Here is a 26228-nt window from a genome sequence, read left to right as displayed (position 1 = left end):
AATACGTTACTTTAAAAGAAACCCAACCCTACTTAAACAAGTTTTAAAAACTTGTTATTTATAAGGCAATATTTAGGCCTGAAACCACCTACCTGTTAAGGGACAGGACTTATATTAAAGCAACAAACAGGGAACACAAACTGAACAGTGAAGCACAAACTTGCTATGGTGTCTAAAATACAAAATCAATTTTTGCTTCGGGGGAGGTAAAAATATTTGAACAGCAAGCTAAATTAGAGGCCATAGTTTATGCTTATCTTATAAGGCCTTTGATGGAGATAAGTTAAGGATATTTTAAAAGCTAGTTAACATTGGGAAGAGGATTTAGCAGTTGAAGGGAAGCACCTTAGAAATAAAAAACAAACAGCAGGGAGAAGCAAGCAGTTTCGTCTGGTGAAGACAATCTCGCGGTGAGGCAATCGGCAACGGGACCAGGGCAAGTCCCGTTGATGTGCGTCACGAATAGTCTGGAAGATGGCACGCACAGTAAAAATCATCACATGCACACGGAAGCCGGCCATGGGCCCCCGACTACCACAGGATGCTGGATGCTGTGCAGATCGCGGAGCGAGGATGCTGAGCAGATGGCATTGGCCATGTGCCGGTGCAAGGGCTATGGTGGCCTCCGCCCCTGCTGCATCTTGAGGTCCAGCAGGGCTCCATCTCCGAGGCTCACTGCTCCTCCCTGCCCGGGGCTCCCAACCACTCATGCCCAGGCCTCTGGCCCTCAGTGCCCTCTGTCTGCGGAATCCTTCCTCCTGCTCCTCTTCCAAAGCAGCCGGCCCTAGGTTGCTGGGGCCCACAGGCTTGCTCCTCTGAAGTGCCCCCACCTGGGCATCGCCCCTTCTCTCCTCCCCCAATTCAACAGCCTGCCCCTCGGTGCAGCTGATTTCAGTTGGTACACGAGGAGGAAAATAATCACAGAGCGGACTCGAGCGATGTCATTTACCCATGCGACCGCTAACAGCCGGATCACATGTAAAGCCATGAAATGAAGGAAAGCCTGTGCAGTGGCAGGGAGGTGGCAGGGCAGAGACCTCACAAGCCCCAGCGGCTGCACAGCCCACCTAAAAGTCGCTCTCTGAGAGCAGCTCGGCCCGGGCTACTCACATCTCTTCCTGAGCTTCATCAAGCACTTCCCCAAAAAGGCAGCGTCTGCAGCTTGCCTCCCAGAGGAGCGGTCGTAGGGGGCTCCTTGCAAACACGTGGTCCCTTTCCAGCCACGCAAGACTTGGGTCTGAGCCCTTGTGCTTCACAGAGTGACTTGGGGGCCAGCAGCATCGGCATCAATGGAGAGCCCGTGAGGAGCGCAGGCTGGGCCCCGCTCCACACCTGCTCCATCAGCGTCTGCATTTCCACCAGATCCCCGGGTGACCACGCACACACGAACGCTTGCGATCCCCTGGCGTGACACGCATTCTCTCGCACCTCTCTGATCACTGGGGGGCACAGAGCTGCCTCTTGGCTCCTGACAAAAGGCGAGCTTCCATCTTTACTCACTTATTGCGAGAATCAGCTCCCTCCGCTGGGCAAATCCAATGAGGCGCTCGGAGTCTCTGGAGACCACCACGGGGAAGCCGTTGTAGTCGGTGTCCTTGATGAGTGTCTCCACGTCCTCCACGGTCATGCGGTCCTGGGTGAGCACCGACAGCGGCGGCTCTCCCCGCCGGGGCCGCATGACGTCGGTGGCCAGCGTGCAGTGGGTGAACTCGTCCTTCACATCCAGGAAGGGGTAGCCGTTCAAGTGGATGTGGGCCTCGTAGATGCCTTCCTTCCCAAAGGCATTGGCCACCAACTTGCTGGTCACAGCCGCCGCCATGAGGGGCACAATGTACTCCAGACCACCCGTGAACTCGAACATGATGACCACCAACGACACTGTCATCCTGGTATCTCCACCTGCAACACAAGGCACGAGTGAGATTCCGAAGCCGGACCCCGGACACTCGGGAGGGCACGATGTGTGGAAATGGATAGACGGCGGTAAATGCTCCTCACACGTGTTCCAAGGGGACATTCCCACATGCCGTCCATGCTCAGGCCTCAGGAACAGATGCCAGGTTCTGTTCAACGTGGCATCGCGTCAGGGAGCTGTAAGTCACACCTGGCTGGGGGCTCTGCTCCAACGAGGGACCCTGGCTTGTCCACTCACCTAGGCCCACACGTCTGGCTTTTGGGCGAGTGGATCTGACTGAACAAGCAACCCCATAAGCCTTATAATTTTAGGATTCTTAGGGACTAGAGAGAGGAGAGAGACCCAGCTTTGTGTCCCTTGGTATTCAAAGGGAGAATCCATACTGACTCCTGGTCTTCCAGGGAGTTTAAACCAAGGTTTCTCAACTTCAGCACTAGGGACATTTGGGACTGGAGCATTCTTTGTTGTCAGGGGCTGTCTTGTACACTATAGCATGTTTAGCAGCATCTCTGGTCTCTACCCAATAGATGCAAGTGGCACCTCCCTCCCCAGGTGTGACAACCTAAAGTGTCTTCAGATACTGCCAAGTGTCCCTGAAAGGCAGAATCACTCCTGGTTAAGAACTACTGTTCTAGGTGGTATGGCTGTAAGATGGTGGAGACTCCATCAGCCTGGGCCCCTGAATGACTGGGTGGGAAGAATCTTCTGTTCACCCATGTTTTTTACATATATATATATGTGTGTATATATAGTGAGCAAGATATAAGCCTTGGTGTGTGAGCTACCGAGATTTGGGGGGATTCTCGTTATAGCAGCACAACATAGTCTATCCCGAGTAATGCAAATGTTCAAGTCCACGCCTTCCTCCTCACCAGTCCTCTAAGCCAGCTCAGTGCCCCCACCCCCTCCCTGCCCCACCCCTGGTTGTACCTAGGCAGGCTGCAGCTCCCACCATTGCGTAAAGCCCTGGTGTGACGCAGTCTGCTCCGGGCCTGCACCAGTTCTGGAAGATGATCCAGTCATGGTGATGGTAAGCCAGCTGCTCCACGCCGATGCCCACCATCCTGCCCGCCATTGCTCCCATGGCCATGCTGGGGATGAGGAGGCCTGATGGGATCTTGAGGGAGCACAGAGAAAAGCAGCATGAGGGAAGGCAGCTGAGTCCCCCTTCCCGATCCCCAGGAACCACGGTGCCCCCTCGACAAGCTTGCATTTTGCTCAGCCTTCAAAGGAGGCACAACTCTTCAAAATCAGTCAGCTGGGAAAAGGTGGGACAAGTGATTTGACCTCCTTAGTCGGTCGCATCTACTGCAACATGGAGAGAATGGCCTTTTACATTTTCATTTCTTCCCCTGCAAAGTCTGGCCCAGTTTGCCTGCTGTAGATTAAAGAATGATAAGCCCCGGTGCAAATACCATTCAAAGTGAACATCTGTCACTTGAGACACTCGTGACTTTCTCTCTCCCCTTGCCATGTCATTCAGATTGGCTTCTAAAATTAAATGCCAAGCCACATTATGAAAATGGAAAAGGGCCTGCAATTGCTCCCTTGTAAAATAACGAAGTTGAACGCACCATCGCAGCTGCCCCCGATCTTCCAAAAAGCTTTCAAAGGCTTCCCGCTCTGTTTATAGACAGTGGATACCAGTCAGAGAGAGACGAGGGAGGCAGTTCCATCTTCCTAACCAACTACGTCTTCCGAGAAGTATCCTGAATATATTCTAGCCACATTAGCGGCAGCGAAGAAACAGACTATATAAACTGAATGATCTTAGAAGTAGCGTATTGCTTACTTTGCTGGCTGCTAATGCATTTTAGTTTGTCTGGTGACCGTACACATGCTATAGGACACTCCCAACTACTCTGTGTTCATTGAGACGTGAGCGCAGACCCTGAGCCACAGCTGCATTTATGTCGCCCCAGGTGGTCATCAGTCTGAGGATGCCAGGCGAACTGAAGTTCAGAACCTTGGGCGTGATTTCTAGAGTCTGGAATATTTCTTAGGAAATTGCTCCTATATGGGCTCCCCCTTAGTCCACAGCCATTTAATCCCCTGTAACTTCAAAGTAAAGTCTCAGCAAGCACCAGAAGATGCTCCAGCATCTTCCTTGGACACAAAAATAAATTCCTTTGCAAGGAGATGATGGATCAGACACAGTCAGCTGTTTAATAAAGTCTACCCATCCTTGTTCTTAAGGCACAGATTCGGGTTTGTGTTTGACCACTACACACCCAGAGACACCGTTTCTTAGACTTTTTTTGAAAAAGAGAATTCATAGAAATACCACACAGAAAGCAAAAGTAATGGAACACATCAGGGGCTCTGGGGGGTGGGTAATGTTGTGCTTCTGGTCCTGGGTGCTGGTTACACAAGCATGTGGGTTTTGTGAAAATTCATTAAGCTGTATGCATCTCTATATGATACTCTTTTATCACACTCTAACACTCTAATAAAAGTTTCATTTTGTTTTTAAGTAAGCAATAGCAGCACTATTCACAATAGCCAAAAGGTGGAAACAACCCAAATGTCCATCAAAGGATGAGTGGATAAACAACGTGTGGGGGAATCTACAGAGCAGAACACTCTTCAGCCAGAAAAGGAATGAAGGGCTGACACGTGCTACAACATGGATAACCCTTGAAAACACTGTGCTAAGTGAAAAAAGCCAGTCTCACAAGGACGGTCCAAAATGAATTAATTTAATTAAAATGAACTGTCCGAAATAGGCAAACCTATAGAGACAGAAAGCAGATCGGTGGTTGCCAGCGGCTGCTGGGGCAGAGAATAGGAGGGACTGCTAATGGACATGGGGTCTCCTATGAAGGGGAAGAAAATGTTCTGAAACTTGACCGAGGTGATGGTTGCACAACATTGTGAATGTACTTAATACCACTAACATGTACACTTTAAAATGATCAATTTCAGGTCATGTAAAATTTACCTCAATTTTTTTTTAAAAAAGCAATGAAAACTTAATGTCAGTTTCCATAAAAGAAAGCTCTTTAGGAAGGGCTTTCAAAGTATGTCTGACTTTAACGCCGTGTTTAAAAGCAGGAAGAACGAAGCTGTCTCTTCTCTGGCTTTAGGAACAAAAATGAGGAAAGCACACGGTGTCATCCACAGCTCTTGAGGACACTCCTCGTCAGGAGACGATGTGTGCAAAGAGACCCCGTCATGGCCCCAGTCCCACCCAGACTGGGAGGCCATCACGTGGTGTGCAGCGTAGGTGCTGCCACACATTCTCAGAACTCTGGGTTTGCATCTGTCTCTCCCAGAGGCATGTGCTCTTTAGGGGCAGCATTCTGTTTCGAGTGCTGTACACCTTGGACTTAGCACAGAGCCTAGATACAGCGGATGCTCAATGCATGCTCATCGATCCAAACTGGGCCACACACGGGCTTGTCCCACCACCTGGCATCACCCTGCCAGCAGGCAAAGCTGTGGTCACCCCTGGTCTGGGAGTGAGATGAAGTGAGCTCCGTGCCCAGCTCTGTCTCCCATATGCTGTGGGTCTGATTAGGTCACTCCGGGTCTCTGAACCTCAGCTTCCTCAATTGTAAAATGGGATTAAAACCTCATTTTGCAGGCTTGTTGGTTATTAAAGAATTGTGTCCTGATGATTGAAAGAATGTCAAGTGCCCAGCACATGAGAACATTCAAGAAAGGTCGGATCCCCTTTTCCTCCCATGACAATTTTGTTCAGGAGAGTAGGATGCTGTCCCCAGAAGGACATGGGTTCTTCCCCCCACCAGCACCCACCCTCACTTTCTTACCCTTCACTTACCTTCATGCCAAAGGTAAATATGGTGATGACGATTTTGAAGATCAGTGCCAGGGCCAGCTGCCACATGGCTGTGTAAACGCCAAAGCCAGCTGGCCGGTCTGGAATGTCATCCACAGGCCGGGTCATGTTGGGGTCATTGATGTAGTCACACAGCTGGGAGGACTCAAAGGCCCCACAGTCGTTGAACATCTCAGAAATGAGCTCACTGGTGCTCTGGCGTGTGTAGGGATTGGGGTAGGCAATGACAGCTCTGATGGCAGTCACCACAATGACCTCCAGCAACGGGAACTTCCCTAGCCGGGTGGTCTTGCGCCTCCTGCACCAGGCGATGTTGCAGCGGATGAAGAGGGTTCCCCAAAAGCCCCCAAACACCCCAAGCAGGATGAAGGGGAAGAGTTCAGCCATGTACCAGGGCGTGTGATATTCCACATAAAAGAGAACAAGGTGGCTGTTCCCAAAGCGATTGATGGATCGCAACGTGTAGGCCGCCACCAGGGCCGTGAATAATGACCTCCACAATGTCTCCGAGAGAAAGTAGTAACTGATCTGGAATAAAGAAGTCGCAAATTAGTGACTGGCCAGAGAAAGAGCTGCTCAGAGTTCAGGCCCTTTGGTCAGCAGCCACCTGCTGGTGCCCACCGTGAGACACACTGGGACCAAACATGGACGAACAGCACTCACTTCATCAGTCAGTCCAGGCTTGACTATGACAAAATGCACCAACGAAGATACCAAAGGGATCTAATTAATTGTGTCTAAAAGTAAAATGGATACTGAGCAAGGTGGCTTAAGCCACTTATTTTAAGAGAAAAATAGTTAATCATAATTCTGTTTATAGCACAGAGACCCTCCTAAAAGCAAATAAACCTCTGGATTTGATTCAGGGGTGGGAAAACTCTGGCCCACAGGTCAACTCTGGCCCACCAAAAGTATTCATAAGGCACACGAGTTAAGAATGGTTTTTACATTTTTAAATGGTTGGAGGAGAAAAAAAGGTTTTTTTGATTTGAACTACTCAGAAGAGCAATATTTTGTGACGTGAAAACTATAGAAAATTCTAATTTCATGGTAAAAGGCCACAAAGAAAGTTAAAATTGCATAATGATAAACACACACACACACACAAACACACATAGGATATTAAAAAAAGAAAATTCTAATTTCAGTGCCCATGGGAACATAGCCATGCCCATTCACAAACTATGTGTTGTCTATGGCTGTTTTCATGCCACATGGCCAAGTTGGGCAGTTGCAGCAGAAACTGTGTGCCCCACAGAGCCTGAAATATTTCCCATTTGGCCCTTTACGGAAAACGTTTGCCAACAAGCCAACCCCTGGAATGATCCATTCGCGTTACCAAAACCAAAAATGCTTAATTCAGTTGGCTCTGAGAAACACTGAAGACACTATAAATCTTCAAAAAAGAGTCATGTTGGCAATTTTTAAAACAATATTTTTAAATGGCAGAAATTATAGCTCCTTTATTAACTGCAGGAATCTTATGCAACACTTCTTTGAATGTACTCCTCACAGGGCAGGAGACGAAGGCTCACTGCTGTGCCAGTCATCCACGGGTCCTTGCCTCTCAGCCCCACGCATTCCCTCTGCTGCCCCTTCTCACCTCTTCCAGACTGAAAAGCACACCCCCGATCGGAGCACCAAAGGCCACGGAGACTCCCGCCGCAGCCGCCGCTGAAAGCACCTGCAAGGCAAACAGTTAGGTATGAGCTCCGGGCCCTCCGTGAACACCAGCGTGTGCAGGCGAGACCACGGAGGGGCTGCGGGCAGAACGCTTTCCTGCAGCGGAAGCTGGTCGGCTCACCTCGCGCCTCTTGCCCTTGTTTTTGCTGTACTTAGAGAAAAGTCTGCTGAAGAAGTTGCCACAGCAACAAGCCACGTGCACCAGCGGCCCTTCTTTCCCAAGGCTCAGGCCGGATGACACTACCAGCACCAGGGTGACCGTCTTAATTAGCAGGGACCACTTCCCCAAGTAGCCCCTATTGATGAAGCCGCTCAGAATGGTCTTGATCTGAAACAGAGGATCGAGAATGAGAGGGAATGAACTGTTTCAATGCACGGCCAGGAAAATAGCTGTAATTCCTCTGAGAGGCATTTTTAAAGTTTTGATTCACAAAGTCATGTGGAAGACAGGCTCTTTTGGTTTTCCATTTGTCTATATTATATTAACCGAAACTTACATGAATATATAATTTTATATTAACAGAAACATTGAAAAATTCAATGCAAGTAAACCTTAAGCATTCCCAAAGTACTAAAAGATCACAGGACTGAATAAGTCACTTCTAAGGTCTCATTTTAGTCATGATGTTTTGTCCTGTTCACATTACCCTTTGCTGTGTTGAGAAGAGACATACAAGGGGTCTTCAAAAAGTTCATGGCAAGATTCGTATTATCTTTAATTCCATTTTTCCACAAACTTTTTGAAGTATCCTCATATACCTATGATTTTAACCGCTACCTTTTGATTCTTGGAAGATATCCCAGAGAAACGACAGGGAGAGCTGGCCAGCTACGTGACAGAGCAAACAGAGTGAAGGAGTTTAGAATACGCCACCCAGAGTATGCCACTCTGGTAGATTGACTATTTGAGTTACAGGCACTCAGAAAACAGCAGGTGCAAGATCTCTCTGACCTTCATTTTGTTTCTTAAAAGAAGGAGATGAAATTCACATGTGAAAGATGCCCTTCCTGTACGAGAAGGAGAGTGTCATTCTTATCATCAAGGATGGGAAGTTGAGGCCTAAGCAATTATGTACAAACCAACGTTGTTAGACTAGCCCTTATCCTCCTAGTCACATCTCTGTCACTACCCGAGCCCAAGCCCCTTTACCCTGTCACATTTTCATAGTTGACTACTCTTTGTCCAATGCAGCATATAAGTGCACAACTCTAACTGCGTCTTCAGGTCTTCATTTCCTTATGAAGGGTCCCATGTCATATAAAACATATTAAATAAATGTGTATGTTTTTCTCCTATGGATCTGTCTTACATCAATTTAATTATCAGGCCCAGCCAAAAACCACTAAAAGGGTAGAGGTAAAATCCTGCCTCCCCCACAAGAGCAAAACGTCAGTTGAACTTTAGGTCAAGGGTTGGCAAACTATGGCCCCTGGGCCGAATCTAGCTTGTTGCCTATTTTTATATGACCCACAAGCTAAGAATGGTTTTTACATTATTTAAAGTAATATAAATAGTAATAGAAATATCACATAAAGTAAGAAAAAAATTACTAGCCTTTCAGTGAGAATAGTTGCTCCATCCTGCTTCTTGGCCCATAGGCCTAAAGTATTGACTCTCTATCCTTTATAAGAAAAGTTTGCTGGCCCCTTGCTGGAGGCAATAGGTAAAATGGGTGTTTACTGTCCAATTCCTTCAACTTTTCTATATGTTTGAAAATATTCTTAACACAGTGTTGGAAAAGGAAGAAGATGCTCAGCATTCTAATAACGCACCTTTGGGGGATATACAGATGTTTGAATCCATGGCAATCCCTTTCTTTCGCCTAATCCTATCTCTTGTATTGAAAAGGACTTTGACTACAGGGAGCATCGTCTTGCTCCATTTTCAGACCTGCCACATTTTGTAAATGCCAAGTAATGGCTTTCTTCCTAAAGGCGTGCTTGAGCATTTTGCCTAAGGCTTTGAGAATTCAAATCAGTGCCAATCTCAGTGACTAACTTCATACACTCTGGTCCTCTCCCCCAAAATGGTGTCCTTTAGGATACAGAAACATTACCATGGCTACATAACCTCTACCTCCAACCTCTCCCACAATTCGCTAAAATGGGGTGAATGTTTATCACCGAGCTGGCAATTTACAAGCCTGTAATCACAGAATAATTAGACGCCAAGTTAGTTACTCCATGAATTTCGTGGTCGATTTCTTTTCCCATTGTGTAATACATAACGGGACAGTGTTATCGCTTGTCAGTGCCATTTACATAACTTCAAAGTGCCTCCTTGTGGACACTGCTCTGCCAAGTATTCAATTTCTCAAGTACCTATTACAGTCCTTCACAACCTCAGCGCTCATCAGAATCACTGGGAATTAGGAAATATTAAGAATTGGCTCTACCCAGAGAGATTTGATGTAACTGGCCCCGGGTGCATCCAGGGTATGAGGAGTTGTACAGCCTCCCCAGGTGAATCTACAATGCAGCCCAGGTGGAGAACCACTGCTCCATTCCGGGAAAATGTAGCACAGGTAGCCCTAATTTCTCAATATTTAAGAGACGGACCTGAAACACTCTTGGTTCTTTCACAAATTCCTGCTACTGAGCGTCATGTCACCTGTGGTGACTTAGGGAGGGTCATGAAGTCAGTGAATCTTCAGATTGTTAAAGGGGTGTGCACAGGACCATTTTCATCTCAGGAGCAGGCGAGGGAAAGAGCCCATGTGAGCAGGTCGTGCGTGTCTTCCTGAAGAACTCAATGAGCTCCTCCCTACAGGACATGCCAGAGGCCTCCTAGCTGCGCAGTCAGCTGGTGTTTCTTGAATGAGCCTTTAACTGATGGCAAACCAGTGGTGGCGAAACCAGGCCTTAACAGGTGGTAGTTGGCTTAATTGATCCTGTGCTCTGGGGATCTCAGTTCCCTTTATTTAAGGGATGTTTTATTATGCCTGCCACAATCCTGCCCTTTTGTGTTGCCTTGAATAAAATTCTCTATAATTTTTTGTCAGTTAGTTAATGTGGATTTGGACCCCAGGGTACAGTTTAAAAGCATAATAGCACTTAGAAAATTACAAGCATCTAAATTACCTGAGCCTTTGCCAACCATGACATGTGGTAAGTTGAACAGTGTAATAGGTATTTTGTAATTCTCTAAAATGATTTGACAAAATTCTCATGATCAAATTAGGGACTAAAGAAGGCAAATTCATTCCCAATAGATGCCAAAATCCAATGACTTGTTTTAACTTGGATTCATTGAGACTGAAGCAAGCAGGGCTTTCACAAGATGTATTGCAGTGGATTTGTGACTTGGTATTTTTAACTTTAAAACCAGAATACTTTCTGTTAAGTAAATATTTGTAAGAGGGTTCATTTCTTGTAATGAACGGAAACATCAACTCAGAGTAAGTTCTGAGAAGACACGATTTCATATACGAGGATACTTCAAAAAGTTCGTGGAAAGATTTGTATTTTAAGTCTATTTTTCCACGACCTTCTTGAAGTCCTTGTATAGTTGATAGTGGTTCTACTGATAAAGCGAACAGAAGCAGAAAGAGAGACTCTTACCCAGTTCTCTCTAAATTCCCAAATCCAAGAAACTATGAGTGTTCACTTTTAAATGTGCCTTACAGAGCTTATACCTAAGAAGGCAGCACCTACCCCACTTGGAGTATTCAAGACACATAAAAAACTTTTCTCTAAGTTTGCATTTTAAAAAATGTTTCCAAAGAACCTTCATTTTAAATAATAAAAATGTGATCCAGTTTATTTTTATTTTTTTATTTTTTTTATTTTTTTTCTCCAAAGGTTTATTTTTTATTTTTTTTTCAAAACTTTATTTTATTTTATTTTTTTAATTTTATTTTGTCGATATACATTGTGGCTGATTATTGCTCCCCATCACCAAAACCTCCCTCCCTTCTCCCTCCCCCCTCCCCCCCAACAATGTCCTTCCTGTTTGCTTGTCGTATCAACTTCAAGTAATTGTGGATGTTATATCTTCTTCCCCCCCCCCCGGTTTTGTGTGTGTGTGTGTGTGAATTTATATATTAATTTTCAGCTCCCACCAATAAGTGAGAACATGTGGTATTTCTCTTTCTGTGCCTGACTTGTTTCACTTAATATGTTTTGGAATCAAATGCTACGAGGATGAGCAATTTTTTAAATGTATGTAGGCGCATTGCATTCAAAGTTTGTTTTTAAATAGTTTGGTTAGTATCTTTGCTAAAATGAAAGAATAGCTCCATGTCTCAACTGAAGTCGGTGCACATATTTAGTAGGGCTTTGACCAGGAGGACCTTCTTTTTATCCATGAACTGAAATTTACTTTTATTTACTTTTTAAAAAATTTACTTTTATTTACTTCAATTTACTTTTATTTACTTATTTTCCTTTTTACTCTGCCCTTTTCCTCCAAGAACTGGGATAGGTACTGCCTTCTTAGGTTAAGAATTTCAAGGTCTACTATGAAAATTTTGCTACTGCTGAGTCATAATAACTAAACTTAGGTTATTTGGTTCCTGATACTTTAAAAGATTGTTATAAACTCTTTTCTAAATGGAGAAATGAACCTATTACATCCATGTTTACATATGGTTAAAAGAAATTACTAAAACAAGCACTATGTACCCACTCCCAAGTTTAAGAAATAGAAGAATGGGTCCCTTTGACAGCCCCATGTTCACTCCCCAGGAGAAACGTCCTCCTTGCCTTCACCACTTCCGATCATTTCTTTGCCTTTCCCTATGGACTCCTATTATAGAGAGAAGCATCCTTTATATATTCTTCTGCAACTTAGTTTTTCACTTGACATCACATTTTTCAGTTTCATCCACGTGGATGTGTTCCTGGTACTTTTGTTATATAAGAAATTTCAATGCTCCTCTGGGTAGTTCACTTCTTTTGAGTCCAGCTGTCACCACTAAAGATGCCCACTTTGAGTGAACAACAAGTCCAGCCAGCCCTCAAAGACAGAGCTCATACTCGAGCTCCAGGTCTGTCTGTAAGATCACAAGCTGAGCCTCACACCTCTGGTTCCTGGAAGAGGAAGACGGGACTGCCCATCATGCCTTTTATTTCTGCTTTAAATTTTCCACCAATTCCCCACTGGCCATCTCCTTATTTTGGAAATATTTGAGTCAACAACATGTATCGGCGGGTGGTGGGATCATAACCTAAGACGCCATGGTGCCTTAGGCTTTAGATGTCAGAGAAAATGCAGTCAGCTCTGCTATAATACTTGTTTAGAAAATGCATATTGGTTCCAATGCTATCTATACATTAGGGAAGAATTTGAGCATAACACAAATTTTATGTATGTTTATGCACAATTTGCTCTGGGAGAAATACTAGGTGAATGCAGAACACCGTACCCAGCTGAACCGAGCTATGTAGGAAAACACAAAACATACATACACACATGCCTCAAACATCACCCAGTCCACACGTGTGCTGGGGAGCCACACCCGTGCACACCGCTGTCACAGCTTCCCCTCCAGGTCCAGATAACCCTCCTGCAGCCCCTTCACAGTAACTCACAAGCTGCAGCCCTTCTGACACCCACTTCCACAGCCAACTTCAAGTTTTTTCAAGAAGAAACATACTTATTGTAGTATTGACATATTTCTTGGCTATTTAATGTGTAAAACTGTGCTGCTGTTTTTACTAGCCTATCTTTTTTATATGTATCACTGATGAAGTTTTTGAGTATTGTGTTCCTAACCCATTTTCTCCATAAGCCCTTTTTTTAAAATTGCGTGATTTTGCATGGCATGGTGATGTTTAGGAATGCATATGTCACACTATAGCAGAACTGGCTGTACTGAGAAAATAGGATGGTAGTACGGCTTGTTTTTTGGGTTCCTGAAGCAATTCGTTAATATAAACCATCAAAAATTCTGCATGACATATTAAGATTTTTCCCTATCTTTCCTGAAACAAGACCATATTGAATTTTTCTTCTGACCATCTTTCAATGACTCAGCCCTTCCTGTAACTGCCTGGACCAGCATCAGTGGTGGAGGGCACCACCCAAGGCTGGGGACGTGTCGCCACAACTGGTGCACAACTACATCTTCAAACTCACCATCTCTACCGCGTGTGGGCCTTGCTGCAGCACCAACTTGAAGAACTGAATTGCATTGATTCGAGGAATAATACAAGAATTTTAAAAAGTATTTCTGGCTAAAATTGTCACTGTCTGGGCTCTTTGCAAACCAGCTCAATTATCATTATTCTGCCCAGTAGATCCTTGTAGGTTTCAAGTTCAGTCTCAGGCATTCACCCTGATGGATGAGCTCTCTTCCCTCATACTTTGGTTACATCAAAGCACTGAAAACTATTTATAAGAACGCTAAATTCACAAGGGTAAATTCACAGTGCATGCGGTGAAAGTGAAATTAAGTTTTGCAAAGATTGCTATTACCTAGTCATCAGAAGAGCAGAATGTGGCAAGTGAGTTTAATCATCAGTGAACTTTCTCAGCAACAAACCTCCGCTATTGCCCTTTTTTCACATTATGTCATAGGCGCACTTCCGAGTCATCCCAGTGCCAATTTATGCGTGTGGTTAATGAACTCTGATTCCATAGGCCTTAAGAGTTATGCCAGGTTTACTACGACAATGGTTTAATCATCTGAGAAGCGATAAAGCAGAAATCTTGGATACAGACTATGAATCCTGAACTCACAGTTGACCAGCTTGGTGACCTTGGGCAAGTTCCTTAATCTCTCTGCGCTAGTTTCTTCAACTACCAAATGAACAATAATAGTACCTGCCTCACAGTCTACTGTGAGGAGTAAATGAGTTAGTAAAATGAGTTCATGCTTGGAGCTGTGCTTGGCACAACAGTGCTACGGAAGTATTTGCTATTCTTATTATTGGTACAAAAGAAATTCAGCCACGACTCACCTCGGGTATGCCAGAGCCACAGGCATATGGTGCAAGCACGCGCACCAGGGAGAGGGCCAGAAACGCAAACAGCAACTCCCACAGGATGTATATTAAGTAATTCAGAATGTAAGCACTGGCACCCTAAACAGACACAAAGGAAGAGGACATGAGCCATGGCAAACCTGAGCAACATACCAATGCCACCCCTCTGTCGGGAGAGCAGACGCTTTGATGGGATCGGGCAGGCCCAGTCCCTGTCTTGTAAAAACAAAAAGGCCAGAGTCGGTTTTATCGCCTGTCGCCATCGCTGAAATGGGTACACACAACACAGCACCGGTGTTCCTCCAGGAGCTGTTCACGTGCACCTTCCACCGGCTGATGTCTCAGAGGCAACGGAAGCCGTGAATGATGCTCGATTTTAATCACCACTTGCACTAGAGTTAATGAACGGTGTGATGCAGAAAATTCTGTCTTCAGAGCCTGGAAGGCCTGTCTTTCTTGTCTGCGGTGGACTGGTCTCTCCGAGCTTTCATCGAGGCCACGCTCACACCCCAGCAAGCAACTGCACTGGCGATGAGCAAGGGTGGGAGCTGTGGTTTGGAATGCTGCTACTCAGGTGAGCTGCCTGGCCCAGCGGCCTCAGCATGCCTTTGGAGCTTGCCAGAAATGCAGAGTCTCAGGTCCCATTTGAGAGGCACTACTTTAGGGAAAATTTGATCATCTCCCTCAGAATACTTCACTGATTCCAAATTATCTGGTATGTGGGGAGCATTTTTCTGAACCAAAGACATAGTCTGGGGTCTTTTCGGTTGAGGACCTGGTCTGCTGAGTGGAGTCTGCATTTCTTTAGGCCTCAGCTTCTTGCTACCATCTAGATGACTCAAGAAAGGGCGGAAGGAAAGAGAGGTCACCTACAAGTCAGGACATGGACACAGCCACATGTGTTCCTATTAAATGCAAAACACATTCCAGAAGACTGCTCTGGCCTTTACAAGCACATATATTCACACCCTATGAGGTGAGAGTTCGGACAGAGGAATATCTTTCACCCACTTAAATATGTACTTTTTTTGGAGGCTAAAAATAATTTCTCACTCCTACTAACAGTAACTCTTTGAACCAAAGTATAAATATTAAAAGTAGTTGAAAAGATGGATGGCCATATTGCCCCAAAACACATATTGAAAGTAGAAGAGAAGAAATAAAATATGGCGCCCAGCCACCTCTGCCTGCCCACACCCATCGGCCCAAGTAGAGAGTTTCTTTTTGGAAGTGACAGAGAGCACTGAGAATGTGTGAGATTTCAAGATCTCTGTCTACTTCTGAGATTTGAAGAAATTCATTTTCTATTCCACAGAGAAAGGGGTTTAGCAAAATGGCAAAGTGCATTCCAAATGTCTTCAGCTGTGCTAAGTTGGTCAGGCAAAAAAAAATGGGGCAGGGAGGAGACGTATAAACAGATTACATGTACCTTCCAAGAACAGTTCTAGCTTAAATGGTCCTCACATCACCCCTAATGTGAAGCTTGGCTCCTAGCTCCCCTGACCTGGCTTTCTGATCCTTCAAGGATCCAGTCATTGTGGTAACCACTGAATTTGGTTAAAAGTTAACCCTTTCCTGAGCTTAGATTTTTATAAAGATGTGAAACTCTAGGTGCCTTGAAGGCAAACACTAGGTCTGTGGTTCACCACCACATCCCCTGTGCCTGGGACATTCTCTTCACAGAAAACCCGGAACATCCTCTGTAATGAGCTCATAAAATGGAGTGGAAGATAACTGAAAGCACAATAAGGTACCAGTTCATACCCACTAGCATGGCTAACATCAAAAGCAGATAATAATAAGTGTTAGCAAGAAGGAGAGCAAATGGGAACCCTCATGCACTGCTGGTGGGAAGGTAAAATGGTGCAGCCACTGTGGAAAACAGTCTGGCAGCTCCTCAAAAGGTCAAACACAGAGTTGCCATCTGACCCAGCAATTCCACTCCTGGGTATACACTCAAGAGAAATGAAACATGTGTCCACAAATGTTCATAGCAACATCATTCATAATAGCAAAAAGGTGGAAGCAACCCATGTTCATCAACTGATAAAGTGATAAATAAAATGTGGTATATACCCCCACAAATGTGAAAAATTAGATTTTAAAATTAAAAAGTGGTATATCCATATAGTGAAATATTATTCAGCCATAAAAAGGAATGAAGTATTAATTCATGCTACAACATGAAGGAACTTGGAAAACATTGTGCTGAGTGAAAGACGCCAGACAAAAAAGCCACACATTCTATGACTCTATTTACATGAAATCTCCAGAATAGACAAATCTATAGAGACAGAAAATAGAGCGGTTGCCAGGGGCTAGTGGGTTGGGGGGCCACGGGACTGACTGTTAATGGGTACAAGGTATCTTGGGGGTTGATGAAAATGTTCTAAAGTTAGATTGTGATGATGGTTGATTGTACACTTTAAATATGGAATGTGAATTATATCTCACTAAAGCTGTTATTCTAAAAAAAGATAATTCATCTTTTCTCCTCAAATAAAAGGTATAAAAATTAATGCTATTTCTTCAGCATGATCAACAAACTACATTCAGTAAGAAAAATAAAGCCAAATACAAGGCTTTTAAATATATATGTATATAGGGGCCGAGCCCGTGGCGCACTTGGTAGAGTGCGGCGCTGGGAGTGCTGCGACGCTCCCGCCACAGGTTCGGATCCTATATAGGACTGGCCAGTACACTCACTGGCTGAGTGTCGGTCAAGAAAAGGACAAAAATAAATAAATAAATAAATAAATAAATAAATATGTATATAGCACATGAAACAGTGAGGAAGGGTTTTCCAAGTGAAGTCTGGGTGGCTGCATTAGAGCTAGAGAAAAGCAAGTCACACTAGTATTACGCCGTGGACTGTCATCGCAACAGACACTTGAAGGTGAAATGACACTCACGAATCACCCCGCAGGGTTCCAAAGGCATGTGGAATTGCGTGAGTCCCCAGGACGACCCTGCCCAGATACCCACCTCCGACTGATTCACCAGCAGCTCCGACCATTTCTGCCACTGTGGACACTTGTCTCTGTCCTCAAAAGTGGTTTCATTGGAAGTCCAGCAGCACTGCTCGTGGCTGTACCAGAAGGCAGACTGGCAGACACCTTCCTTCAGGTCTGTCATCCAGTCGACGGCAAGATCCATGACCCCAGCCAAGGTGCCTGGAGGAAGCAGCACAAGGTTTTGCCACCAAATGTGAACCAAACTTGGGAAACCCATGCTTATTAGGACTTTCCGGATTCTTTAAATTCTGGGTAAGGGATCGTGGGTCCATACAGGTAGATAATGACTTTAAAGGCCGATAGAAGTGGGATGAAATAGAATGTGCAGCAGAAAGAGAAACACCATGTGTCCTCACTCATAAGTGGGAGCTGGAAAATAAATTTAAAAAGAAAGAAGGAAAGACACAAGGATCCCAATAATACTTTTGCAAAGGAGAGAACAGGATCGAGGTTACCAGATTTGGGAAAGGGGCAGGGGAGATGGCCAAGGAAGGGACTGGTAAAGGGCCACCAAAAACGATGACATGGTGTCATGCCGAGTGTGCCAATTATCCTGGTCGGAGCATTGCATGTTGCACACGGCTACAGATATTCAAGGCTGTGCCCCACACACATGTACAGTCACTTACGTCCCAACGAAAACATAAATAATAGACTGCAGCTCAGCGGGCCACAAAAGGCTGCCTTGCATCTCTTTCCAGAATAACTCATTCTAGTCTTTTCCAAAGGCAAGGAATGTTCTCCGGCTTCTTAACTTGTGAAACTTTTACTGAATCCTCACTTCAGTATCGGGTTCACACCCGCATCACCCCCAAAGGCATCCACACCCTCACATAGGCGCACCCCGTCCCTTGTCCTCTGCTCCGTGCGCAGCGGCCCGCCTGGGTCCCAGACACCCTGTGTCCTCAGGCCCTCAGTTACCCTTTCTCTCTCCTGTCCCTGCCACCTCCCCTTTCTGATGGCTCCTTCCCAGCAGCATTTAGTGTCAACACTACCCGGCCCCACCTTCCCCTCCAGCCACCGGCCTGTCTCTTCCGTTCGCTCAGTCCTGTCTCTTCCGTTCGCTCAGCCTCACTCTGCTCTGTCCACCTGGAGACCCGCAGCTCAGGCAATGGCCTTTGCTCAGTCCTCATCTTCCAAGACCCGATCAGCAAACTACAGCCCACAGGCCAAATCTGGCCACTGCCTGTTTTCCTAAATCTAGTTTTATTGGAGCACAGCCGTGCCACTCAATGAGGTGCCGTCTGTGGCTGCTTTCATGCTACAGAGGCAGAACTGAAGAGGTGACACAGAAAGTGGGTGGCCCACCGAGCTGACAATATTTAGTCCCTGGCCCCTTACAGAAAAAGTGTGCTGACCTCAGTTCCAGACTTCTCAGCATCCTTTGACACTGCTGACCACTCCATCCTTCTAGAAACACGCCTGCCCTTGGTTTCCACAATATTATCCTCCCCTGGTTTCCTCCTGGCTCTCTGGTTTTCTCTGTCTCCCTGATCTCTGCTCTACCCAACTTCTAAAAAGCACATTTCCTCCAAGCTTGACCCTAAACCCTTCTCTCTTCTTACACTACGCTCTAGACCCTGGCCACCTGGTTCACGTCCTTCTATTGCCACTGAGCTGTAGCTGTGCATATCTAGCTCTGCCCTCCAGGCACGTAGGAGCTCCTGCCTACTGTGCTCAGTCATCACAGAGCCCAGCCACCAGCTCCACTGCCCATGGCAGACATCACCCATCGATCTGACACACTCTACTGGATTCGCCTTCACAACGCTTTTGACATGCCCCTGTCAGACACCACTTATCCACTGTGCCAGACTCGTGTGCAATCACCCTCAAACACCCTTTCTAACAGAGCCCCAGGCAGTCAAAGCCAATGAGCAGCAACTGTAAAAGGACACGCGTCTATTTGTCTTCTTGGGTCTGTGGGACATTTCCACCCCAGCTCTCTGCATCCAACGCTGAGCGACAGTATCTCCCTCCCAGGCCCAGCTTTGCTCGCAGCTGAGAGAAGGGCCCAGCATCCAGGTACTTGTGCAAACCAGAAACCTGTGTACACATCCCGCTCTGGGCAATCACCACATCCTAGCGACTCCAGCTCCAAATCTCTCTTGAATCGCTCCCGTCCCCTCCTCCCCATGGCCTCTGCTAACATTCAGGCCACCGTTTCAGAATCATTTCTGTCTGGGCTGCAGCCAGAGCCCCCTTTCGGGTCTCCATGCCCAACTTGCCCCACTCCGGTGGGTTCTCCACACTGTGGTCAAACAGGCTTTCAAAGCTGCCAATCTGACCCACGCCAGCCCCTATGGAAAAGCCTGCCACGGTTTCCCATTGCTCTTGGGAGAACGCCCAAATCCTCAACAGATTGCTGTCCCTGATGGCAGGCACCTCGTATCTCTCCAGCCTCATTTTTTTCCATCACTAACCCCCACCCTCTGCCCAATCCATGTTTCTGGAACATGCCAGGAGATCCTGTCTGCACCATCTCGGCAAGCGTTACCCTCCCTCCACTGGGCAGGGTCTTCCTTATGTTCCAGATTCCAGCATTTATATCCCTCCTTTGGGAAGCCTTCTCTGAGTTCCTAAGTGTGGCCCAAGTGTATTTCTCGGGCCTTGCCCCATCTCCATACCTACTGTATCGTGATCTCATGGTTAGCAATATAGGTATATATACGTCTGTACTTCCACAGGCTATAAATCACAGGAAAAAAGGTTTCATTGTCTGGTTTTCATGCCACAGAGGGGGTTAGATCAGTCGTCCAGAGCCTGTGTCCACTGTAAGTGGGCAAGGAGACTACCTGCCTTGTCTGTTATTGTACCCACGTCAGGTACATAGTTGGAGCTGTATGTCCACATTGAGTGGATGACTGCAGTAAATTAATGGGGGAAAAAATCAGAAAACTCAGGTCCCTTCATTCACTCCAGGGATATGTATTGAGCACCTACTTACTACGTGCCAGTCACTAGTCCACATCCTGGGGATACAGCAGCGAACAAAGCAGACCCAAGTCTCTGACTTCATGGAGCTGTACCTCGCAGAGGGAACAGAGACACTAGACAAATAAGTAAGTAGCCAGAGACTCCACTAGAAGGTGATAGGTGCTAGAGAGAAAATATAGCTCGATTCATTGGTACAGCCGCCTTGGAAAACAGTCTGGCAGTTCCTCAAAAAGGTAAACACAGAGTTACCATTTGGCCAAACAACTCCACTCGGAGGCATATACCCAAGACGAAAACATGTGTCCACATAAAGACCTGCACACAAATGCTCTTAGTGGCATTATTCAAAACAGCCAAAGAGTAGAAACAACCCAAATACTCATCAGCGGATGACCAGATAAAAAAATGTGGTTTGTCCATACAATGGAGTAGTATTCAGTAATAAAAAGGAATGAAGCACTGATACTTGCTACGACGTGGATGAACCTTGAAAACATCGTGCTAAGTGAAAGAAGTTAATCACAAAGGACCACATTGTACTGTATGATTCCATTTATAAGACATATACAGAACAGGCAGATCCATAGAGACAGAAAGTAGGTTAGTGGTGGCCTGAGGCTGAGAGGGGACTGGGGCTGGGGCTTTGATAGCTAAAAAGTACAGAGGTTCTTTTCGGGGTGATAAAATTATTTTAAAATTGATCGTGGTGATGGTTGCACAACTCTGTGAATATACTAAAAACCACTGAACTGGACACTTTATATGAGTGAATTGTGTAGCATGTGAAATATATTTCAATAAAGCTGTTACATACACACATATATACATACCTAGAGCAGGAAAGGGGGATGAGATTCAGAGCGAAGGATGTAATTTTAGAGAAGGCAGTCGGGGAAGGCCTCAAATGAAAGGTAACATTTGAACAAAGACCCAAAGAAGGTTGGGGAGGGGTCCTGCAGATATCCAGGGTCAAGACGCAATGATCACCCCAAATTCCATCTTTATTCATTCATTCATCATCACATTATCCCACACTCAATCCTCCTTGCTGATTCTGGTGCTTTGAGCCTCAGCTTTATTCTACGGTACAACAGCGACACCCAGTGGCAGCTCTCGATAAACGCCCTGCAGAGGAGATGCCGCTGGGCCTCTCCATTAGGGGTCAGAATAGAGTGGCCAGGGCGCCACTGAGGGGACGGACAGCCAGCCAGACAATTGGTGCAACCAGGCCAAAAGAACACATGAGCCACTTCTGTTTCCACTGTCCTCCCATTCTTGCCCTCCTTCCGTACTCATGCGCAGATGCGCCCACGGGCCTTCCTTTCTCCGGCGGTTCTCACCCCGGCCTCCATATTTGAATCACAGAGGGGAGAAGAGGGGGCTTTACTCAATGCCAGCGCGCCCCCTCCAGAGAGTCTGTTTAATTGAATCCCGGGCAGTGCTACATATTGTTTCACTCCCCAGGTGATTCCTCCTGCGAGAGCTGACAGCAACTGTGTTGATAGTGAGACCAACTGGTCAATATCAGGTCAGCTAAAGATAGCCCAGTTGCGCTCCTCCACTAGCCAAATAAATCTAAGCTGTGCCATTTATTCCGGCAAGACACCAGAACATCTGTTCCAAGTGTCTTCATTTACCCTATTTATTTCTCCTTCTTAAGAGCCAAGAATAATGATACAGTGTAAGGTTTGATAAATCTATTCAAAGTAGGGCCATCGAAATCCAGAGCAAACTCCATCCCCTCCCCCCTGCCCTGCCCCACCCCGGCCACCTTCAAAGGTCTTCACAGAAGCGGTCAGGCAAACGTGGTGGCAGAAGACCATGTATCTGCCAAGACTAATTTCCTTCCCTGGTCGCCTCTGCTGGGGGAGGGAGAATAGAATTGGGGAAATGAACGGACAGTTGCTTTGGCTAGTAGGAAAGGGCTGCTCTCAAGCATTCCTCTTGGCTCCTTTTTTCTGGAATGCCGAGGCGGACGAGGCAGATGGGGCCCTTCCCTGGCCACCGAGCCTCTCCTACAATTACCCATGAAATAAATGAAAGGTCGCCTGGAAATCGGAATCACCTGTAATCACAAATCATGTGTCTCATTACTGTTCTTTCTTAAAGGACTTACTATATTCTGCCTGTATTACAGTCACTTCTCTGATCAATTTTCCTGCCATAATGATTATGTTGTTACATGTAGGGGATTTTTATTCAGGGGATCTCTTCAGCATGCTCAAATTTTTAAATTCTTAGACATTAACCCTCCCACCCTCCTCAAAGGAAGTAAGTTTGGGGACACAATTTCCATGAAGAGCTGGTGCATTTGACATTAAACAACAGGTTTCCCCTCCAGATATTCGTCCATTTACTCTGGAAACATCTACTACTGGCAAACACGGTGTTGGGATTATAAAAAGGAAGGACACGGACTCCCCGAGGGTCAGAACGATGTCGGGGCTGGGGATCTCCCAGGGCCTACCTCAGATCCTGTGGGGGTCTAGCATTGTTTTGAGTGCCCTACGGTGTTTACAGGTCATTCCAGGGCCTGCCAGTAGTAGCAAAAGCCAGTCTCATGTGGTGTTTGATTATGGCAGCTCAAAACGTTTTCATATTTCGTTGGCTTCTACATAACCAGGTACAGCAGAATGCAGAACGCGTGCTTTCAGTACACTGCCGCATGCTCATAAACCTTTGCACTATGTGGAAAGGGCCAACCAGCTCTATAATGACAGCTCTCCAGAAGCTTAATCGATGAAACCTTTGATGGAAACTATATGGTCATGTATTCTGCTCTTAGACATTTCCAGTAAGAAATCTCTTGCACGGGGTAAAAGGGAAACGCTCCACATTCCGAACATCATCCCAAGTGGCTGGGGCTCGGGCGCGTCAGCGTCCGCAGCTCGCCCGGGAGCGCTGCGTGCCCTGCGTACCTGCCAGCAGGCCGATGAGCAGCATGACCACCCAGCCCGACCAGGCGTCCTGCAGGCTCCTGATGAACCCCCATATGGACTCCTTGCTTTCGCTGGTTATCTGGAAGCAGAGCAGACACAGCAGGTGACGTGCACATATTTTTCAACTCATGCTTTTCTCCTTGAAACTGTTTTCTCAGGAAACAGGGTGGTAATTAAGAGAAAATGAAGGTCATTCAGCAACCAAATTCCCAGTTACATTATTCATTCAGTTGTGTGCCACAATCACACAATGGGCTTCCTCGTTCATAGAGCTATGGAGGTGCCATCATAGTCTTCAAGAAACAAGAGTAGCAAAAACTGCACTTGATTAGAAAAACATACTGAATGTGATCTGAGCTGTCATTATTTAAAGCCATTCTGAACGAGGCACTGACTGGGTATCACTATCTTGAATATGAGCTACTGTTTTAACTTACATTATCAGGTCTGTTCATTAAAAAGCCTCTTCAACAAAGACTGCATTTCCTACTTTTGTTTTCAAGGTTTAATTTTAACAGCAAGAACTGTGAATTAACAGCATGGATCACAGTTACCATGGCAGATGGACACGTCTATACACACTGTAAGAACACACCTTTGCCTCCCTGTGTTCACAAAATCCTCCAAGATCACCATTCCCCTCACAACCGTTTCCAGCGGTGGTTGGCAACCATTTTCTATATAGGACTAGACAGTAAATATTTGGGGCTCTGCACGTCAAATGGTGTCTGTTGCAACTAATCAACTCGGCCACTGTGCACAAAAGGAGCCATAAAGAACATGTAAATGAATGGGCATGACTAAGTTCCGATAAAACATTACAAAACGAGGTGCCAGCTGGCTTTGGCCCGAGGGCCATAGTTTGCTGAGCCCTGCTCTAGAGGGAAGGCTGCCCTGTCCCCATCCTCCTCCACATTGGAGAAAAGAGGCTCCGCCATCTTCTTGACTGAACCTCACTCCTGCAAAGCTCTTCCTCCTTTCACTGCCAACCTTCGTGAAATGGCGTGACACAGTCGCACTCTCCACATCCCTCCACATCTTCCTCTGAAGAGGCTCTCCCTGAAGTTGCCAACAGCCCCCATGTTGTTGGTTCACCATTACCCCTCCATGGAGGCTGACCTTGAGAGCAGCCCCTCCTCAACACTCTCTACTCTTCTCACTTGGGACAACTCTCGGCTGGTCCCCTCCCTCACCTCTCCCTGCTTCTCCTCAGAGTTTGTCACTGGCACCCACCTACCTCCCCCAGACCTCCTAACTCATGGCATTGCCCAGGGTCCTGACCGCCTCCTTCCGTCTCCCTCCACATTCCCCAGCCACCCTGGCCACCTCTAAAGCTTCAGCACCCACTCTCATGCCAGGGACCTGTCACTTTTTTTTTGCAGCTGGCCGGTAAGGGGATCAGAACCCTTGACCTTGGTGTTGCAAGGCTGCGCTCTAACCAACTGAGCCAACCGGCCAGCCCTTACTCTCGTTTCTAGACTCAACTGCTTTCTTCCCCTTCCAGGAATCCCCCACCAGACCCCTGGAGCTCCCTGAATTGCCCAAGTGTGCCATGTTCTTTCATGCCTCTGACTTAGGAAAGGGCCACTCTGGTGATTAGATGCTTTTCCCTTTGTCTGCCCAGTGAACTCTTAGTCTTCCTTCAAGTCCCAACTGAAATATCAGCCTCTGAGAACCTCTTCTCTAACGTCCCTCTTAGAGGATCCCATAGCACTTACACGTAGCTTCACTGCAGCCCATTAAAATATATATCGACTGCCAACTAGACGCCCGGCCCCATAACATGTGCTTTCACACACACAGCCTCACTTACCCTTGAGGAATAATCACCTCTGTCCCCACAGATGAGAAAATGAGGGGCCCAGAAATGGCACCCCCAAAGTCACCTAGCCCGAAGGTGTCAAGGGCAGGAAGTGCACCAGATTCATCTGGTTCCAGAGTCCCCTCCTTGTACTCTGCACCCCATTACTTCTATATGACCCAGCCTCCCACACCCAGCACCCGGAGCTACAGCCATCTGTCCACATCTCTGCCCTCGCCCCACTCTTCTTTAGAACCTAACCTGGTACAGGACACATGAACCTGAGCCCCCACTCAACAACTTCCGGATTCAAGCATGCCACAGCCACTTGTAGGGGTCCCCTTCAGCTTGTCCCTTCACAACGCCACCTACCTTTCTGGGTCTGTCGGTGTCCCGTGAATTTTCCCTTAGCCAGTCGATGGTGTGGAAGTCCTCATTATGTCCGCACATCGAGAAAAATCCATCAGGTTTCCAGTGCCACTCATCGCTCCTGCATTGACCAGGCTAGTTACACCTGAGAGAGAAAAACGGTCATGGAAAAGGTGAACAGGACATGTACACGGACATGGCAGAAGATAACCCATGGGCTCTATTTTCTTACACAACCAGAAGTTATCTCAGCATAGGCATCTCCTCTGTAGTAACATATATACACAGTCAGTTCTCATTATAGGTAGAAGAAGTGTTCTATAAAGTCGCTTCAGACACTACATTAGCAAAAACTCAATGACCGCTCCTAGAGGAATACAGGGTTAGGGCCCTGAGAGCCTCTGCTCACATTCTCGTCAACAAATCAATACATAACCTTGTATCTCATGTTTCTGTCTACAGACACTGTAGTTAATAGATAGTGCTCAGTCATTAACATTGAACTCATGGCCAACAGCACTACCACTCACGTCTGGGTGAAGCTTCTCCGACACACGTATTCTCTCCATAAAACACAGCACAGCCTTCCTGCACGTGGGAACACTAGACAGCACTTCATCACTCAGTTTCAGGGCCATTTTAAACAGCAACATTACCAAGCAAAAAGCACAAAAATGTGAAAAATGTGGCACTAAATAGAACACAGAAAGGACACTTGTTTAAAGCATGAGACTGAAAACAAGAAGGCAGAGCGTTGCCTTCTTCGACCTCAGCGAGGAACATGTGCTTCTGGCAACTCAATTTTTTGCCACTGTGCACCTGCACATGTCTGTGAATGACC

The 26228-nt window shown here is 46.3% G+C and overlaps 1 protein-coding gene across 1 annotated transcript in view; it reads right to left on the bottom strand.

Annotated features, from left to right (window-relative positions):
• The window catches only part of LOC134366960 (H(+)/Cl(-) exchange transporter 4-like), a 30347-nt gene extending 4832 nt beyond the window's left edge, over positions 1–25515 (bottom strand). Inside the window, 10 exon segments of the mRNA XM_063083550.1 lie at positions 1501–1899; positions 2846–3032; positions 5700–6245; positions 7321–7401; positions 7522–7728; positions 14304–14426; positions 17313–17500; positions 23197–23296; positions 25391–25476; positions 25479–25515. Of these exon segments, the coding sequence (XP_062939620.1) occupies positions 1501–1899; positions 2846–3032; positions 5700–6245; positions 7321–7401; positions 7522–7728; positions 14304–14426; positions 17313–17500; positions 23197–23296; positions 25391–25476; positions 25479–25503 (1942 nt within the window). The 5' untranslated portion in view covers positions 25504–25515.
• Positions 25516–26228: the final 713 nt, after the last annotated feature.

This window comes from Cynocephalus volans, chromosome X (genome assembly GCF_027409185.1).
Source record: "Cynocephalus volans isolate mCynVol1 chromosome X, mCynVol1.pri, whole genome shotgun sequence".
Lineage (NCBI taxonomy): Eukaryota > Metazoa > Chordata > Mammalia > Dermoptera > Cynocephalidae > Cynocephalus > Cynocephalus volans.
Note: the sequence above shows the minus strand (reverse complement) of the source record. Positions and strands in the feature narration are given on the sequence as shown.